General features: G+C 39.5%; 2 protein-coding genes across 5 annotated transcripts in view; both read left to right on the top strand.

The window, feature by feature from the left end:
* LOC118427253 (SPRY domain-containing protein 3-like) overlaps positions 1 to 4,032 on the top strand; it is a 6,933-nt gene extending 2,901 nt beyond the window's left edge. Inside the window, exons 6-11 of the mRNA XM_035836928.1 lie at positions 426 to 611; positions 1,479 to 1,628; positions 2,046 to 2,103; positions 2,352 to 2,524; positions 2,904 to 3,026; positions 3,439 to 4,032. Coding sequence (XP_035692821.1) covers positions 426 to 611; positions 1,479 to 1,628; positions 2,046 to 2,103; positions 2,352 to 2,524; positions 2,904 to 3,026; positions 3,439 to 3,573 — 825 coding nt within the window. The 3' untranslated portion in view covers positions 3,574 to 4,032. The remainder of the gene's footprint in view (positions 1 to 425; positions 612 to 1,478; positions 1,629 to 2,045; positions 2,104 to 2,351; positions 2,525 to 2,903; positions 3,027 to 3,438) is intronic.
* Positions 4,033 to 5,428: 1,396 nt separating this feature from the next.
* The window catches only part of LOC118428211 (FERM, ARHGEF and pleckstrin domain-containing protein 1-like), a 33,936-nt gene continuing 18,657 nt past the window's right edge, over positions 5,429 to 20,707 (top strand). For 2 of the 4 annotated variants that reach the window (XM_035838220.1, XM_035838217.1), the window contains exons 1-8: positions 5,429 to 5,551; positions 6,101 to 6,352; positions 16,297 to 16,401; positions 16,942 to 16,984; positions 17,328 to 17,406; positions 19,130 to 19,227; positions 19,554 to 19,677; positions 20,097 to 20,244. In XM_035838220.1, the coding sequence (XP_035694113.1) occupies positions 6,116 to 6,352; positions 16,297 to 16,401; positions 16,942 to 16,984; positions 17,328 to 17,406; positions 19,130 to 19,227; positions 19,554 to 19,677; positions 20,097 to 20,244 (834 nt within the window). In that variant the 5' untranslated portion in view covers positions 5,429 to 5,551; positions 6,101 to 6,115. Of the gene's footprint in view, positions 5,552 to 5,772; positions 5,797 to 6,100; positions 6,353 to 16,296; positions 16,402 to 16,941; positions 16,985 to 17,327; positions 17,407 to 19,129; positions 19,228 to 19,553; positions 19,678 to 20,096; positions 20,245 to 20,707 lie in introns of those variants that run through there. The other 2 variants (XM_035838218.1, XM_035838219.1) reach the window with 2 other exon arrangements.

Genomic DNA, 20,707 nt, shown 5'->3' with positions numbered 1-20,707 from the left:
TAAAAATAAAAATTACCACTCAGCAAATTTTCACCATTAATGAAACCATTCACCAACTTTCTGGTGTAGCAAATTGGCCTTTTATATTATAAGCTCCTTAAAGTGTGGGTACAGGTGCTGTTACTGTACAATAATAGTGTTTTTGTACTTTTTTCAAGCTGAAAAGTTTTTTTCTTTATGTTTTGGATTAGCCATTACCTTTACCCCAACCATTTTACAATTTTTATTTTTATTTTTATTTCGCCCTCTCGCTCCATATTTTTAATGAAAAAATCCGTGAACCAAGAAATTAAATTGGTGTGGCCTAAGCTATATATTCCGGTATGCAGTTTTACCCTTGAGCAGTATAGGTGCCACCAGTAAGGTTAAAAATGGACCACCTTGGTGCTACCATCTTGTTGAAATGTGTGTTCAATGTTGTACAGCTGGGAACAGTCCAGGTTCCCCTGCCCCCAGAGGGCCTGTTCCCCGCGGTGGGGATGCACTCGGAGGGGGAGGTGGTGCGGCTGCTGCTGGAGGTGGAGTGGTGCCAGGAGGACGACTCCCTCATGATGATTGACAGCTGTGAGGAGGAGTGGGCACGACTTCATGATGTTCGCGTTAACGGAGCGGTAAGGAATAACGCTAACATCTTTTGGAGACATTCTGGAAAAGTTGAACTGTAATTTTGCACATGAAAATTGAACTTACCCAAACGTTTGACTGTCAAGGAATGAACAATCTACTGCATCTGTGACGTCACATTATGTAGATAGACAAAAGCTGTTCAGTAAAACATTTGGGCAAGTCCAATTTTTGTGTTGGAATTTACAGTTCAACTTCTCCAGAATGTCTTCTACCAACACAGATGACCTTTCAAGTTAATCTTTTGGAGACTGTGCCTTTCCCAACTGCTATTTGCAAGAGACCAACTCGTCTATATTTCTAATTCTAGGATGTAGCAAACCTATAGTTTTGTAAACTTAATATTGATATCATAAAGTCTTTTTTTATATTCACCCAAACAAAGAACAGAACCATCTAGCAAATACAGAAAGCATAACACAAGTCATCAATTGTATCAATAGAAACGTATGAAAGTCATAGCAACAGAAATGTGTGAAATAGTCATGTCAACCGAAACATATGAATAATGATATGAACAGAAACGTATGAAATTTTTATTTGACCAGACACGTATGAAATAATCATATCAACTGGAACGTATGAAATAATCATATCAACTGATGTATGAAATAATCAAATCAACAAATGTATGAAATAATCTTATCAACTAAAATGCATGAGATAATCAGATCAACACAAACGTATGAAAATAGTATTAATAGAAATCTATAAAATAATCAAATTAACAGATCATATCATGTCTTATCGTAAAGTCTTATGTTTTTGTATAGGAGCACATGTGAGGCAAAACTAACTTCACTGTTTTCATAAAGAGGAGCTTAACATCTCACATTGTTTTTCTCCCTGTCCAGATACTAGAGTACACAGGACAAGGCAAGAGCATTGTAGATGTGGGGCTGGCACAAGCCAGATATCCCCTCACCCCAACACACCACTACTTTGAGATTGAGATAGTAGATCCGGGGGAGAACTGTTATATTGCCATCGGCCTCACAAGAAAGGTATGAGTCTAAGCACTAAGATATACAATGTACATGTACAGTCAAAACTGCCCAAGAAGATCACTCCAAAATCCAATGCCAATGGTATCTGGTCTACATGGACAGGTGGTCATCATGGCCAGAATTCTTCATGCTTGTGTCAGTGGGAAATACAGCACATGTATTATAAGAAACCACCAAAAAGTCATATTTTGGCCAAGTGGTTCTCATGTAGAGGAGGTCATTAGTGCATGTTTGACAGTATGGGAAATATTTTGCTACTAATCTGAGTGTAGTCAACTATATATAATTGCATGACTAATGCAGTTCTGTTATGTGATGGTTGTTTGGTCTCAGTTTTGTAGCAAGGAAACTTGGATGTAACTGATGTTTGTTCTATGTACATGTATAACCATATACACTTTGTTTTATGCCCAGGATTACCCAAAACACAGACATCCAGGCTGGAACAAAGGGTCTATAGCTTACCATGCAGGTATGTCACAGAAAAATCAATATAATACATGCAAATAATATATATTTGTTTAATACAAAAACTTGGGCCCACCACCCACGCTCTCTCAGCCCTGGTGCGTATCCACAAATGCATGATTGTTACAACAAAGTTAAAACAGAATCCATGACCACAGCACTGAGGCGTTTTTCCAATGCCCCAAACCAAGGAAATAGATTGGTATGGCCTCACCAATACAGAAATTGAAAGTGCTTTGCTTTTCTCCTCAGATGATGGTAAGGTCTTTGTAGGCAGCGGTGTGGGGGATGCCTTCGGGCCACGCTGTCACACAGGAGACATCATGGGCTGTGGTATCATCTTCCCACGGGACTATAACCTGGACAGTGAAGGGGAGAGCGACAAGAGCTCGCCTGACGACCCACAGGGGCAGCCCAAGAAAAAGGTTCATACAGACATTGTGTATTTATGTAATTCAAACTGTGTCTGTACCTTGATCTAGATCTGATGTTAAGTTATGATGACCACCTACAATGTACATGTACCAAATGCAAGGTGAAAACTCACTAGGCCTTTGCACTGGTGAAATACACAGAAATGATAAATGTTATCATGTCATAACCATAGGCCATGGTAAGGTGTGTATTGACCCCTGAATTTGAATAATGTCAAAGTTATAGCCTGTGTTTACACAATCTCTTGCTGGCTGGGGTTAATGACCCCCTCCTATGCGGTGGAAACTGTAAGGCCGGCCTCTAGGACCAGTAGGAGTCAATTTTAGTCAGATTAGTTTTCACCAGGAAAGTGTGTAATATTTTCCCCAGGAGGCTCAGAACCAGCTGGAGGAGCTGGTGGATATGTACGGCGGCCATGACAGCAGCAGTGATAGCGACAGCGAGGACGACGAGTGGTTCCAACACGACGAGGAAAACGGCATCCAGGTCCAGGTCGGTGGAATGTTATTGTTGATAAATGAGGGGCCACATTTACTTGATTCATTGCCTCAAAGTTTTGAAAACGAAAGATCACATCTTCCATTCAGGACATGAATGAACCCATAATGCTTACATTACAATGTCAACAGCTGAAGAAAGGCCTTGCCTTCTACTTGTCTTTCCACTTATTGATATATACAGTTTTAGATGATTATGAAGCAATCAGATGAAGAGCATTACCAGACACTTAAATAAAAATTTTCATGTTAAATTCTTTGTGTAAACTAGAACTATAATCAAACAATGGATAGTGAGTGAGTGAGAACTGTAAACTAAATGCTTAATAGTTACATACATTTGTAGTCATCAGTGTCTGAGCCTCAATCAATTGCCTGGATAATCTGTACTTTTTTTCCAACTCCAGGTCTTCTTCACTCGTAACGGAAAGTGCCTTGGTAGGAGAGATGTACGCATCCCAAAGGGCGGCTTCTTTCCCACGGTCGGCATGCTGAGTAGCGAGGAAAAGGTCCGGGTTGACCTACGACCCCTCACGGGATAACACAATGTCTCCGTTTCCCAGGAAAGGGGAGGACAATCAATATCCTGGACATATACGGACTCCTGTGTCCAGTTGCTGATTTACACTTGAACTATTCAACAGTCTATAATGTTCCTGTCTTGACAATGCCATTTTCTTTGCTTTGCAATCATGGTTTATTTCAAAACACTATAGTATTTAATTTATATTCATTTCCTTTGCTTTCGAACTTTAGAAAGTTTGTAAGAATTTAAAAGCTACAACCTCTAGATGTAGATGGAACTACATGATTTTAAGAACAAAATAGTTGTTTTTTCCCTGGCGGAAACTGTAGGGGCCATGAACAAAACAGGACAGGATGGTTCTGTTTTTATACGATATGCCAAAATGTATCAGGTTCATGGATGTATGATATGATATTGAGACTGTTGAAGAAACTTCTCTGTGAGATAAATTGGCAATAAATCTTTTGGAAACAAGCTTGTGTGTTGTTGATGGTGACATGAATGTAAAGAGTGGTCTATGCCAGGGTTTTGCGCAGCCCCGGATCTTTGTCTGTCGAAATGATGGAATGCCTTTAGGAGAATCTTGTTGCTACTGACAAACGAAAATAATGGCCATTCCTGGAATAGATTACTGGAGTAGCATCAAGGATCTGCTAAATGACAGAACAGCAGATGCTGGGATAAGCCCTGATTTACACTAATGAGCCTTGCTCACTCTTACTCAACCCAAGTTACTCCCAGAGGGAGTATGACACCTTTGTATACCCTCACCACCATCCAGGTTGTGATGCTGTCACACACTTTAGATTAATCTACAAGCAGATATAATGATTGTACTCTTTCTTAGGTCTTTTGCAACATTTAGTGGGCCTTTCTGGTATCTTGAGCATTTGACCTTCATTTCAGAAATTCGACAACGGAACCCACACGTATAGTACCAAGAGATCTACGCGTCATACAGGAGTTTGCAAGTTTGGGTAGGCTATATAATGATAATGTTAATGACCCGCCTGTTCCTCGGTGTACATGATGTCATAGCTCCTGGTCCTTTGCTATAGTCAACTCATAAAACCACCTTGTTTGCTTCGCTCACTCTGTGGTTTCATTCGGTGGTTATAGCAAAGGACCAGGCGTTATGACACCATATACACCTCGGGGCGGGTCATTAACCCTTAATTCTACAACCCAATTCGACAGGTAGAACATAAGTAGACTTTAATAGCAAATGAGCTTTCATGTTTGTGACACATATAAGCTACTTAAGTTCATCACCATGCATACGTTGCAAGTAAGTCATTTGCACAAATCATGATAAAATGCAAACATTGAATTCTGCTATAGGAAAGCACTTTCACTCATACAATCTTTGTAACTTTAACTTAATTTTTAAAGAGAACAGGTATGAAACAGGTAGAAAACATTATTAATCAAAATAGACTATGCTATTAAAATCACAACCTTATTTGAATAACTAATGAGGTAAAGAATTACAAAAGTTCTCAATATTTCGCGCATGGAGCTATGGCCGCCATGGGTCTCAACTCTTGTCTATTGAGTTATGCAAATAAGCTTCAACTATCTAGAAAATGACCAAAGCTTTTGATCCGCCCATGGAGGTTATGTGATAATCACTTTGATCTGTTATTTATACTTTTCTACTGTGACACTGAAACCTCTATAAAGTAACGTTATATGACAGGTTGCATTGCTTCATTGGAAATTCATGGCATGCAAAATGCCGCAAAAGGCTCAAAATAAGCTGCAGCCATAGAAATGCTTGGAAATTACCCTAAAGTTAACATTTCATTCATTCTACCCATATAATTACTTAGTCTTTATTTGTGCCTGCCTGTTCACCTTTGCCTAACTGTGCCAGACCCCGTACTGGATATCGGAAACCCCTGTTAGATCCTCCCGCCTGTGACGTAGCGCCCAACACTGGGATGCAAGACGCCGCTGGGAGCTCTGTTGGTTTGCACGGGCAGGTCAGCGAGGTGGGGCAAAACTCCGCTTTTTTGTTTACGTCTTACCTTAGAACGATGCTTTATAAACCATGGTATGTGTCTGTTGTTGACTAACACCGTGTACTTGACTTTGTGTCCAGCAGCGGGTACGAGACACGGAAGAGTTTAGGAGGCAAAACACAGACGGATGTGGGTGGGGAGGGGGGGCGCCCGAGACAACAACGCTTTTCATATTCATGACACTTGTGGGTTTTGGAGTCGACTTTTGCTCCCGCGTGAGTTATCTTTGCGAGGAAAACAAATCGCAGGGAAAAACTGCCTAATTCTTAACAGATGTGACTGTCTTGTAGGCCGCCTAAATGCTGTGATATACTACTAGTTGGCTGAGTGGATGGGGGAGTTTGTGGTTGTTGATTTTTGTTAGACTCGCGTCGAGTTTTCGCCATGATACTGATAGGTGAGATTTGATCCCGCGAGTTTGCCGCGATCACTTCTGGGCGCGACTCTCGACTTCCGCTCGCTCTTCCAACTAAACTAAAACCTAAAATGTCGTCTGTTTTCCCCCGTCTTCGTCCCCAGCTCCCAGATTGAAGGATGAGCGGGATAGAGGTAGCGGACAACCGGACGGAAGGAGTCGAACTCCGCGATGTGCAGCCCAGGAGGAGACCGGAGGTGGGCAATGGCGGGGACCCGCCGACACAACAGCAGCCCAACAACAACGTACCCGCCAGGAACGGGCCCACAAACAACAACAGGACAGCCAGGAAAGGAAAGTGTATCCCTGTCAAAGTACTCCTCTTGGACGACACACTGTCAACGTTTGAGATACAGGTGAGCGATTATGATTTTATTGGCAAAGACGCCAGGAAAAAAGTACGGCCATTTGAGGCTACCAAAGGGGACTCCACGCGCCAGCTGTTGATCAGTTTTGTAGTATGTTAATTAAGTTTGTTACACCCAGAAAAACACAACAAGGTGGAGTTTATGGTAGAGAGAAAGGAAAACAGATGAAAATTCCCTTGCATGATAAAGTGCAAATAGTGCAAGACCAATGGGGACAGTTTCAGAGAGAGCTTGCGACAAAATATATGCACACACACGCACAAAAGCAGGGAAGTCTGAAGGTACGCAGACCAAATACACCCTCATGTTTATGCTAACTGTTGCAAACACAACTGGTATACATTGATATATAGCAGTACATTGAGCAGTTCAAAGTTCAATGGCTCTTTTAAAAGACTATCGTTCTTAAAGAGATTTTGGACTTGGGGATATTATGTTACAAACACGGTTTGGAATATTATAACGTTTAGTTTACAATATTCCCTTTAGAGGCTTTAGAGGCTTTAAAATAGAGTTTACAATATTCCCTTCCAAAAGTGTTGTACATCTTTGGACAGGATGTGGCTACCACAATTGCAAGTAGATTTAAAAATCACTTCAGTCATTGCAGTTTATTTCCTTTTGTTGATAAGTTGTATTGGTGCACCTTTTGATTGAAGTTTACTGTTTTTTGCTATTGATGCATGCTATAGAATCCACCATTGTTTCTGATAGTGAATGATGTTTTAATGTTTACAACTTGATTGTCATTGAAATTGCCAACACTTTACGTTAGTCATCAAAGGAAGTCGTAGAACGAGTGACAATTACAGTTGTCTGAATCACCCGTTTTCTAAACAATGCACAGGAATTTGCATTCAGCACAATTGTGTATGTGTTAAATGCAGTATAACAGGGAACAGTGTCAACACTACAATGCCTTTTAACTGAAAACATTAGAATTTGTGCCAGAGTATTTGTGAGAACGACACTCCATCTAATGTTATAATCACTGCCTAATTGTTCTAGACATTCTCATGTTGTGTGGCTTGCCACCATTTGGTTTAGATTATGACTGGATTCCTACTGTTTAAGGTTGTTGGCCCTTAGTACACACGTACACTTAAAACTTTATAGAGTTGTCATGTTCTTAGCTGCCAACTGCCACACTCGTTTGATGTCTTTATTCTTGGAATTTAAAAAAAAAAGATGCTAGACTGGAAGGTCAAGGTGAAAATGAAAGAAAGTCTGTAACTTGGTTTACACAGTACCAAGGGGCAAATATAGTTGGATTCAAGTTTCCCCTTTGCCCTCTGTTTTCATGTTGCCCTCTTCTTAGAATGATATGCCAAAATGCCAGAGAGCCAAGCCAAGGAAAGAAATTGGGTCCATTGCGTGCACAGTGGCACACCCGCAGTGACCTCCCACTTTTTGGCACAAACAGTATCCATGTTTTCTTGCACAACATAATGTAAAACGAATGGGGAAAAAAGGACCTTGAACAAAAAATTCCCACAAGCATTATCTAACATACATGTAGTTTCTGCTTGGTTGTTAGTTCAGGCGTCCGGAAGATAAGTTGTCAAGCTTTATGTATGGCCCCTGAACTATACTCGAACACTAGGCTACCTGCATTTACAAACTATTTACCTAGACTAAACTCAGGTTGCATAGTGCAAGGGGTTAGGCATTTACTCTGTGCAGTGTCAATATTACTGGGGGCGTCAGATGTACATGTACGACCAAGGGCAGCCCCCTGCTGTGACAAGGGGTTCTCTACCATGAAGGATTTGAAAATGATTGGCAGATATGGTGGGCCAATGGCATGAGGTGCCTCTTTATGAGACACATTTCTATTCAAGGCCACCAATGTAGCTGGTAATAAATTGGTCCAGAGTAAAAATAGCAGACGATTTGAGGTCAATAGGTTGCGTATGTTTTATCAGAGGCAATATGAAGTCTGCCATTACCATTAAAAATGTATTTGAAATTTTGAGTTAGAGATAAGGTTGTTGGCAAATTTTACTGTGGAGATCTCATATTGACATTATTTCATGAGGTACTGTAAGTATATTTACCTTTGCTGTGGTTTTATTTGGCTTTAGAAGAGAAAATTGAAAAACTAAAAAAGTTTAAACTTTGCGGTTGAAACACCACTCAGGTGGTCACAACTCACATAAGAGAAACATTTGCCATTCATGGTGAAGAGGTCAAATAAAAATTGCAAAAACAAAACACTGTACTAAAGGTTCCAGGAGTTACAGTATGTGCTGAATTAGCAGTTTAACCAATAACTTAGTGAGTGGCTGCACCTCTTTCAATTTCATATTTTTAAGTCTTTGTTTTGTTTTACACTTCTAGTCTACATTTTGACCAAGTTTGGTGTGGTCATTATACTGATTTTACTAAGTTTTAGGTTGTGTACCATTGCCAGTTTTTGTGTCATGTGTATGAAACATGATAAGAATTCGAACACATACAGACTTAAAGGCCATGATCAGTTTGGTGCTGCTTGGCAAGGAAGGAAAAAAAAGTCTTACAAACACAAGTTTTCAATACTGGCGAGATTTGCAGTCATGTGGTAGAAATGGCAACATTCCTTGGTGCGATCCTTGCCCCTTTGGCATGTCTTTGTCGTGCTGAGTTGTTTATCTGGCCCTGTTTGTTTTGGCTTTTACAAATGTTGTGGGCCAGCACTCAGCGGAGGAAGAGATATTTGCAGATCTTGGTTTGAGATTAGGGTGTGTGATTTTCCCTGGGTTAAAACGTTCTTGATTTGGCAAGAGAGAAAAGGGTCCGTTTGTTGAGTTGGGTTTGACAGAACCAGATAAGTGGTCCCTTAGGTACAGTGGCAGAAAAATGACACCAACAATTACTTAATCCCCAAACTTTGTAGTCCAGGAAACCTCCCTTTCTGATTCCCCCTCAAGTTATTACATGTAACTCCATGAAAAAATGGAGGTATTGTTTTTGTGTATCTGTGTGTCCATGCGTGTGTGTGTGTGTCTGCATGCGTGATGCATGTGCGTGTGTGTCTGTGTTTCCAGACATTTATTTTAAGCCTCTAGATGGATTGTGATGACATTTGGTATGTGGGTAGGTGGTGGAAAGACTAAGGTCAAGGTGAACTTTGGGCTCCCTGGTGTGTGACCTTGTTGTTTAGGCACTGCCTGCTAGGGCTGGATACCGGTTCGGCCGGACCGGTTTTTACCGGTACAACATCCGAGAACCGAGTCCAAAAAACCGAAAGTCGTGAACCGGTTTTTTTGGACCGGAAGGCTGAACAATTTCAAGAAATCTATTGTACTTAGAAATGCTACTAGTACTCCAATGGCAAAATAAATTAGCCTACAATAAATTCATATTCGTCCCTTTGTGTACCTGTCAGCTCAATTTTAGGTCAACATTGACATTATGTGCTACGAAAAAACATCAAATTTTACCATGGCATGAGGCCGACCGACGAGGAATCGAGTGGAAAATTCCTCAATTCTTCCGGTAAATTTTCACTCAAAATGAAGAATCCGCATCCAGAAAAATTTACCATGGGACAAACAACATTTCTTTCTTCTTCTGCACTTGTATTCAATCCATTTTTCCAGCTTTGAGGCGATTTGTGCGGTCTTGCAGGAAGAAATTTTAGCGCTCGGCGAACGGGCCGCCATCTTGGATTCACACAAAACAACGCGAGTTCTCGCCTCAAGTCTCGCGAGAGTGCAGTTTAACCTTGCTCGCTAGGAGGCGTTGTTTGATTTGCATGTAAGATTATAGCCTTTTGTGCAGTGAATTACGTGTAGGATGTTCTCTGAATAAATAAAAAACTGCTTTTAATCTCCTCTCTGCTTGGTAGTCACTGACAAAAAGTCATAAAAAGTACACTAATCTGAAAATTGGTTTAATAAACTCTATTTAATATAAGAATATGATACTATATGATAATATAAGATTACAAAGTAAGATATCGACAACTACTATACAGGATCAGGTTCAGGTTCAGGTCCGGACCTGAACCTAAACCTCTGGACTCGGACTTGGACTCGAACCTGATCAAGCCAAAAGGTATCCAGCCCTACTGCCTGCTAATACATGTTGTAGTATTTTTCTTGGGAGATTTAATACCAGGCACATTTATTGAGTTGTCTCCTATGTTGTTTTCAACTTTCTGTGTAACGGAACAGCCAGAAAAGTGTCCATGAGCATTAGCCTAATCTTACATTGAGCAAATGTGTATACTGTATTGGCTGTACTAATCTAGCATTATTGCCATGTCACAGTCCCACACTGAGGTCTGCACACTCTGCAGTTTTGGCACATCTGGTTTAAATTCTGTGAAAAAAGTCAAATTCTCCAATGGATGGGGACGTAGAGCCATCGGCCCCTTGTTAGAAGGAGCTTGTGGCGTCAAACCTCTGTACTCTTGAAAAAGAACGAAAGACTCTTATCGAGAAAAGGGGTGGTGTAACCTTGTGTGCTTGGCTGAAAGCGTGTAGTGAAGCCACATTGCACCATTCGCATGTCTATCTAACTATTCTAAGGAAAAAGCGTCAAACTTCATCCTCAGTCCGAGGTGAAATTCTACGAATAGTGACTGTTGTTTGATGTGCTGGTACATGTAGGTTTTGATTTAAACTTTTATGATTCTCAAACACTTGACTGGTCAGAAACTTACTTACACAGGTCAAACTTCAAAGTTACAAGACAGGTATATTCTATATAATTGTGCTGCCAGTCAGCTGTGTTTGCATATGTCAAGAGGACTGTTGGTTCAGGGATACGGTTAGTACTGTAAGTTTGTTCAAGATTGTAGCACTTAAATTTCGTGATACACTGACAGTAAAAAACTAAAATTCAAGAGTTCGCTATTTTTTGAGTTCAGGGTCAAAACAACAGTTGTTAAGTGAAAGACAGCATATGTTTGCATGGTGAGAGCTCACAGCAAAAACGGTGAATGTAACACCTGACGATAGTTCACAATTTATAATTTTATAGTATCACTTACACAGGAAAATTTCCATCCCATACTTGTTTAGAATTCGCCTCTTTATTACCTTTGCAAGGTGAAAAGGTTTTTGGTAGCATGGTTTTGTGATTTTGTGGTTGAACAAGAAGCCATGGATGGATTGTAATGATGTTTGGTATGTGGTAAGGTCTAATTTTATTGTCTACGTAGTTGGAGCAGATTCAAAGGATACATAGACACAGGCCTTAAAGATCAAATAAGAAGACTGTCCAAAAAGATCAGATTTTTATCTGTCTCCCAAGTTAGTGGTCTTGTGTACTTTTGACCGTATTTTGTTTCATGCAGAGTTTGATAAAGGCTTGAAATATAAGGTGGTTGTGAATTTGCATCTCTAGCAAATCCCAAAGGACAAAGCAGGTGTGCTGTAGACGGGTGTGTATCGAGTGCCATATGGAACATCGATATGCCATGATTTTAGTGTGGCGGCTTCTATAACTGTAGAGTACAACTTAATGAGAAATCTATGGTAGTAGTCACTATATATTTGGTGTGTATCATTAGCATACTTTGATTCCGGCCTATCGATTTTAAGACTATTTAGTCAAAATTAGGTTGTCCATTTCAATTTGTCGACTTTATAGAGCATAAAACTTACATACTATGATCAAGATTAAAAAGTACCAACAGTTGAGGAATGTCTGCAAAACTTTCTTGGTGAGATGTCTGCAAGTAACTGTTTCTTGAGATTTATTACCTCATTAGTGGAATTTTATCTTCAGGTTAGAAAATTGGAAAATGTAGCACCCAATTTCTCCCAGGCAATAATCACTGAAGGCATCTGTGCAGATTTAAATCATAATGGACATTCCTGATCAGTTATTCATGACATTGTCTCAAGGGGATACGATAATCGTTCCTGCCAGTTCTGCTAGAGCATTTGTCTCTGTATCAGTCTTTGAACTATAAGATAAAGTTTAAAAGATGATCAGGGTTGTTGCCAGTGCGGGTGAGCATAGGGCACCAATCCGCTGTGATTTGTATTCCCTATGCTGTAATTTGGATGCCTACATTCATACTGTGTTTCAACCAGCTTAGTTAGAGACCCTTTCTGTTGCTTTGTAAAAAGGTAAAAACAAATTATGTTATTATTAAGTTATTTCAGAAACTTTGGTCCTTAAAATGAAAGAAATAGTGTTTCTGAAGGTTTAATTGATTTTAAAAAAATTCAGAGGGCGGACGCCCCCAGATTTCCCACACCTTTGCCACTTCACCACACCATTATGCCTCCTACGCTGTGAAAAAATGCTAGGAGTGAGAATCCTGGCATGTTTTCAAGTAAAGCAAAAGCTTCGTGGGAAAACCACACATTTTACTACAGAAAGAGCATATGTTAGAACGAACAGATTTCATATGGTCATCATAGTCATTTGTCAATGTGTTCAAGGGATTTCTTTCCTTGGACAGGTAGTTGATAGACTGGGTTTAATCTTGTATTGACTGTCTGACCGAAAGGGTAAGAAAAATGGATCTTTCTTACATACAGAATGCTTCGCCCCAGAATATTTCCAATATTGGTCCCAGTAGAAATATTATGATAGCCCAGTATATGGCAACATCTATTTCGTCTGATCTTATTATATAAAGTTCAGAATGAAAATCAGAAAAAAATGAAAACAGGATACTGGTAGAAAAACTTCATCTGATCTTTTTGCTGCATGTTAATTGCAAAGGTGTGAAATTCATTTTCTGGAATTGGTGTACTGGTCGCCCAATTTTAAAAATGAAGTGCCAGAGTGTCAGCAAAACCTAATTTCAAACCTAACTGCCTCTCATCAAAATCAAAGCTAACCTCAATACGTGGATTTTTTTCTGGCGTTTTCATGTCAAGAACATGCTACATGTTAGTAAACGTTAGTACCTTTACATACCTTTCCCAACACACATATCTAGGTGTAACCAGTGAAACCACAGTCAAAAATTAGGTGCATGTAGCTCCAATTTTGGGTACAAAAATAGTGTAGAACTAGAAGCATGCAGTCATTTAAACCCGGATTGTACTCCTTGCAACTGTGTGTACCAAGGTTCACACTTTGATATCAGACTATGTTTCCATTTTCATATTTCTTATAGCATTATGGTATAAGCTTTATCTCTCTTAAATTCGAGATCAAGCAATTGAGATGATTTGGCCTCAAACAATTTGGCCTCATACATGAGTCCACCAGACTTGCTCCAGTAGTTCCGAGTGCAATATATTGGACCCACCCTACCTCTTCAAATTTCTACATTGTATCGATCAGCCTCAAACCCGCAGTCATATATAACAGGCGGTGGCACTCTCGTATTTAGCCAGCACATCTGGTGTGTTACATATTTAAAAGTGAATAAGTATTAAGAGGTCTAGAGGAGTGACATGGTGTATGAAGAGAGCGCATTTTCAAAATAAAAAATGGGTTCCTGTAACTTTCTTATTTCAAAATTAATGCCTTTCATTAATATTCTTTACTTCTGAGATAACATTGTAAATTTTCTAGCTTTTCAATTATAGACAATTTTCAGGAAATGTCAAGCCTTTTTGGTTTGGAAACATGTATTTTTACCAAGTGGAGTAGATATAGAAACAGACATAATTTGTATTCCGGTACCGTAGATGCACTGTGACAGGAAGTGTCTAGTAATTCTCACTTCAGGGCTTGAAATCATTTCCTGCATAGTGTGATTTGATACTGGGTCTCTGCAAGGTTGCAAACTGTATATATACCTTTCATTCATAGTTGGAGTATAAAAGACCTGTTTCTTCCAGATCACTTCAGTGTCACTGACGAAAACTGGTGGATTCCAGTTGAATCGTCTGACCGATTCCAAAATCATATCCAGTTGCTTGAGTAACTGCTTTTTGGCATATCTTAAAACCTGGATGTCTAACCTATATCGACGTACCTTTCATTCAGCTTTTGAAATTTTTCAGGAAATTTCAGGTCGATGGGTGGGTATGTTTGCACCCACACTTAGGCAGATGCTAGAACTGCGCAGCCGCTTGTATTTCCAGCCCTGCTTGGTCATGACTCCATCAGGAGAAAATAGCCGCAATTTGTGTTCAGTCAGACAGAAAATTGTGCTGGTTCATGGGCAATTACCTGGTGTCTGCTGCTGGTGCAACCCTTCCTGTAGGGACCCAGCCTCTCTTACAGACTTCAGCTGACATTTTTGTCCATCTATGTCACTTTTCTTATACTAGTATAACTTATAGTTATCATGTTCTGATTGCTTAGGCCAAGATCTGGTTGCCAGATTTCTTTGGCCCAACTCCGAACGCAATCAGGTATCGACAAGAAAGAAGAACTAGGAAGCTATATTATCAGAGAACTGCACATGCATGTAGCTTGAGAGAGCAATGTCTGATGTGGCTGTAACAGGGACTAGGATGGACCCACAAATGAGCCTGATAAAGCCTTCATGTTATCTGTGACTGTAACTCTTTTTCACTACATCAGTACATGCACATTGATAGTGAAAAGCCATTGAAGAAACTTTCTAGGCTTTCATACATGTGTAGTTGTCTCGTTGCGTGTTATCTGTTCTTGTCACCTTTGCTGTGAATAGGCATAGAGGGAAAGAAGGCATTGTTTTTTTATCTACAATGCTTTGATAACTAGCTTCACTGGAAAAGAGGAAACGGATTTGGATTTACTTTATAGTTGAATGGTTTTAGTGTTTAGGAAAACATCCCTCTAAGCAAAGCAGTGACCTTACGGTATATAAATACTATATTTAAGTTTGACCTGCTATATAAGTCACTTTAGCATTTAAAGAATCTTTTCCTCAGTCAAACGGGAATAGATTTTGATTTGTTACAAATTTATGGCTGTAACATTCATCTCAAATTGCAATCCTGTAGAAATTATGTCAGCATTTCCATACACCACTCCCTTAATTAGCATTATGAGGAACCAAATGGGAGTACCCATAGAATCTAACTGATCCAATACAAGGTTTGCTACTGAAACCAGTAAATATGCTGTGTAGGTTTCCATAAGCTTTGAATGTGCTTTAGTTACAGATTTGCAATGCACATATGCTTCCCCCTAGCAAAACAGGAATATGCCATGAAAGTCACCCTTACATTTCACAAATCTTGCCTCGAGGACAGAAAGGCACAGAATTTGATTTAGCTTGTGAATATGTACAGTCCTCAACAGTGAGGAGATTTAAAGCTCTAGTTTTCAGAAAGCTTGCCTCAGTTCGGAATGCAAATAGATTTCTAATACCAAGTAATGCTGTGTAGTTAATGCTGTTGAAATTCATGGTTCCATTGTTTGGAAAAACTTGCCTCTGGGCCAAAAAGGAATTGATTTCTCATATACTTTCTACTTACCTGTTAGGGTTTATGCCTCAACTGTTCAGAAAGCTTGCCTTAGAGCATTTTGGGATTTATGATGTGCCATTATGACCATTAAAATTCATGGCTCTGATATTGGGAAAACTTGCTCTAGGGTGCAAAACAAGACTAGATTTCTGATGTATAAATGCAGCAAAACTAGACGAATATGGAATAGACCACTCAGGGGATTGTTAAAATCTGGTATATGTGGACATGTGATAACTATAGACATGATTCTTAGTGCTTGTGGCAATAGGGAAAATTATCTAAGTAAGGGACCAACAAACAGTGGTGACATTGGCCAACTCTCCAGGTGGTCCTTATCTTTGAAATCTTTATTGAAATATCGTATCACAGACTTTTAGTCAAGTCTGAATTGTGTTGGCATTTGCATATACTCCTCCAGGGAGAATTGCATTAAAAGTTAAGTACAGCAATTTAAAAAGATACTATGGTTCAAAATCTTAATTGCTAATAGTACGATTTTTATCAAAATATGAAGGACCTTTTGTCCTTATGTAGAGGATTGACTGTATATTCATGTGGTGTTGCTAGCACTGTTAAAATGCATGGCGCTGTTGCTAAGGCCGATGTGTGCACTTTGTGTTCCAGACTAAGGCGTGCGGCCAGGAGCTCTTCAATGCAGTGAAGGACCATCTGCAGTTGGGAGAGTCTGACTACTTTGGGCTGGAATACAATGACCCTGCTGGAAACACTGTACGTCAACACACCAAACAATAGACCACACATCCGTGGCCTCTTTCAAATCACAGACAAAATTTAACTCTCAAAATGGAAAACATGTCAGCATGCATACACATATATACAGGGATTCTCATATTGGTTAAACTGTTGATTTTGGATAAATATTTGACTAATATGGGAATTTAAGTAAAGATGATTTTATACATATGACATGGCTGACAAAGATACATGTATTTCAGCTGTATAAATCAGAAAAAAAGAAAATTGACTGAGAAAAATTCATGTTTACCTAGGTGGTTTTCAGGTTTTTCTATATAGGCAGTCATCGTTGATCTGTCAAGTGTAAAATGACAGATTGATAGTAATTAATCGGTAAGCTGAATAAGTACAGTAATTCAGTTTATTAACCAGCTGTCTGTAAGATCACACATCAATAGTAGAAAAATACATTTAGAGGAATAACATAAGATATGTTTTATTGACCTTTCAGCCATTGCTTTTTCAGTAATGAATGAAAACATGGTTTCACAAAAATTCTTTTTTGTTCCACAGACTTGGCTGGATCCAATGAAAATGATCCTGAAGCAAGTGAAAGGTTAGTTGTGATCCTCTCCTTACCAGTATGTGTATTTTATGCCATATTTACGGTTGGGATCCCAGCACTAAAACTAATGTAAGAAAATGTAATATAACATTGCAGTACAATGGTAGAAAGCAAACAATCCATTGTTAATTGTTAATTAGCACATTAAAAAAAAGTCCACTTGTTAAAAGCAGTAAAAGGAATATACAGAGGATATTTAAGTTTTTTTCGAGGCTTTCCCCTAACTGCAATTAATCATTAATTAATATTCAATTGACTATGTAGTTATCACATTCTTAAAATTCATTCTTTCTCAGGTGCTTGTTTGATTTCGGTGTCTTCTTATCCTCCTCAGATCCCAAGAAAGTCATGTTCCGCTTCTGTGTGAAGTTCTTCAGCCCTGACCCTGGGCAGCTGCATGATGAGTTCACCAGGTAAGTCAGGCATTGGGTTTGGGGGTCATGGTTCACCAGGTCAAACGTATACTGTGCAGTTTTCTACCACATCCTTCAAAGTAAGACAATTAATAAGAGATAGCAGACTTCGCTTCAGTACCCATACCACTTAGAGATCCTTCCAGTCCTGTTCCAGACCCTTGCAGTTCGGCCCCACCAGTTGTAAGCTCCTTGTAAGCAATTCAGGCCCAGACAAAAATAGCAACATGTTGGATGTATGGCTAAAATGTATTGTATATGTATCACAGAAACACAAACACACAGTTACATGAACAAAGCCAAAACAATCCTGTAAATCATTTAAGCTTGCAGTGATTTACTTCCTGATCCTTCCAGTCTCACATCAGACCCTTGCAATTCATCCCCACCAGTTGTAAGCTCCTTGCAATCAGCCCTAGGCTATGAAGAGAGAGTAGTTGACAGGCACAGGCAAAAATAGCAGCACTTTGGATTCATGGCCACGATGTATTGTGTATATTGGGAATCACAGAAGCACAAGCCCACTGTTACACAACTAAAGCCATAACAATGCTGTAAATGGGGTGATTTAGTTTCTTTCGCATTTAGGAGAAAATGGAGTATTTGAGGTGGTTTTGAGTTTATTGTAGCACTATAGTATAGTAATGGAAACAATGGCTACAGTATTGGAAACTTAATGGACAGCCAGTTGACAACCACTTTCTAGTGACTCGGCACTTCAGACAGACAGAACAGTCACCTCCCACATATGATAAAACTGTACATCCATATACGTCCCTTAGACAAAGATGTCGACATTCAGAAGATAGAAGAAAAATTTTCAAGGTGGTTTTGAGTTCTTGGTCACCAGGAACAATATCACTACCATAAACTTAAATGTACTTCACTCCTGTAGGATTAAAGTACTTCACTCCCTTGTGGGAAAAGTCATTACTGTAGTATTGGTTATTCAGCATGTAGTGCTGTACATGTATATGCAGCTCCCCTTCATCCCTTCACACGGAAAACTGTGAACATAACAAACTTAAAGTTAAATGCATTTACAGTACATCTTCTTCACTCCTGTAGGGTTAAAGTACTTCACTCCCTTGTGGGAAAAGTCATTACTGTAGTATTGGTTATTCAGCATGTAGGACTCTACATCAGTACATTTATCTGCGGCTGCCCTTCATCACCTCCATGGGTCTATAACCCCACTCCAGGGAACGTCATGCCTGATGAGCCTCTATTCAAGTCACTGTCTGATGATTGACATAAAGCAACAATAGACGGACAATTGGGTCAAAGGTTGGGGCAAGGGTCAAGTGTTCATGCACCACATGCAAGTCCCAAGATAGTTGACCTAAATAATGTGTGAAGATGTATATAGATTGGTCTTACACATGATGGATTGGACAATGACAAGCTGCAGTGCATTTAGTAATAGGATGTTTTACATGAGTGTATAGGCTTATTACTTGTCAGAGACAAGCCATCATTTGTGTCTTTGCTGTCATTTTGTCGTATGCTGACAATTATTGGAACTAAATATCTATATCTACCTTACATTTATATCATGATTTCTATCATTGTCCACATAGCTGATACTTATCTATAGACACCATTGCATGCTTACCAAGTTAGGATTTAAGTCAACTACCCGGTAGAATTACTGTTATAAAAAAAGTTCTCAGTTTGTTTTTATAGAGCTTTTGTTCTAACTGTTCTAACTTTTGTTTTGCAGGTACCTGTTTGCTATGCAAGTGCGAAGAGACCTGGCCACTGGTCGGCTGCCTAGCTCTGATAATACAGCAGCACTCATGGCATCTTACATTGTACAAGGTGGGGAACCTTTCTGTTTTACTTCTAATAACAAAATAGTGCTCATGGCGTCTATCATTGTATTAGGTGGGGCACCCTTCTGTTCTAGTTCTGATAACAGAGCAATGCTCATGGCATCTAACATTGTACAAGATCAGGAACCTTTCTGTTTTAGTCCAAGTGTTTCCTTAGACCAAAATTTCCACCCAGGCTCCGGCATTATTTGACCTTAGTCTGATCTTTTTTCATGTTAGGCAGGAAAATGTTGTCTGTGATCAATGAATAACAGTATGCCTCATCACATTGAAGGATGACTTTTTTTATACCTTCTTGCTTTTTCTATGCAGCTGAGGTTGGTGATTTCACAGCAGAGGAATACCCTGAGAGTTCGTACATCACAGAGTTCAAGTTCGTGCCAAACCAGACGCCACAGATGGAGAATAAGATCATGGAGTTCCACCAGAAACTTGCGTAAGTCCCACAGTTGTTCAGTGCTTATGTCCAACCCTGAGAGATTTCACATGTCTCATAGTATTTGAGCGTCCATACAGTAGAAAGCTCATCTGAGCTTGCAAAATTGAAGTCTATTTGCATTGTACATGATAAATATTTCATCAGTGAAAGACAGCAGATGCTGTTAGAAACAGCTCACTGATGATGCCTAAAACATCTGCCTCTAGCATAGACTTCATCCAGTTATTTGATTAATTTTGTATCATGCTCTAATGCATTTGGATGTCTAATTTTCATCTATGTATGGCGTATAGTTAGATAAGGTAATATCTGTTCAGATACATGTCACAAGAGAAGCAAATTTTAACTGACGTTTTCCTTGGTTGTTACATTTGAAGCTCTCCTAAATGTAGCTCTCCTGATTGTTATTCCAACAGCGGCCAAACCCCAGCGGACGCCGACAGAAATTTCCTGGACATCGCTCGCCGACTGGAGATGTACGGGATCAGATTACACCCGGCACATGACCACGACGGGGTCAAGATCAACCTGGCAGTCGCCAACATGGGTGTCTTGATCTTCCAGGTGAGATGCTTCAAGATGGTGCACATCTGTGTCTAGGGTACACAAAAATATGTGTTTTACATGGGTGCATTTCTAATGAACCAATAGGAAATGTATTGATATCTATCATTGTATGTTCAGAACATTTACCCTGCAGCATGTAAAAATTTGATATTTAAAATGGTAATTACAAACTGTGCCTAGCCACACACCCCTTTCGCGGCCAGTATATGACTGCACCATTCAACCTGAGGACGGTACCAACCTATCATGTTGTGTCTGCAGAAAATTACTTGCTAATTTATTCAATTACAAACGCTTTCTCTATTTAAGCATTTTGGAAAAGTTGGGCTGGCTGAAACTAAGAAAAATGATATTTCTAACTTTCTATACACACACATTTATCTATACAGCCTTTCCTTTTTAAAACATAATTCATAGGAATGCATGAATGAGACCTCATTGATTGTATTGTACTGTGGAA

The sequence above is a fragment of the Branchiostoma floridae genome, chromosome 12, assembly GCF_000003815.2.
Source record: "Branchiostoma floridae strain S238N-H82 chromosome 12, Bfl_VNyyK, whole genome shotgun sequence".
In the NCBI taxonomy this organism is placed as follows: Eukaryota; Metazoa; Chordata; class Leptocardii; order Amphioxiformes; family Branchiostomatidae; genus Branchiostoma; species Branchiostoma floridae.
This window is presented reverse-complemented; position numbering and strand designations above follow the sequence as displayed.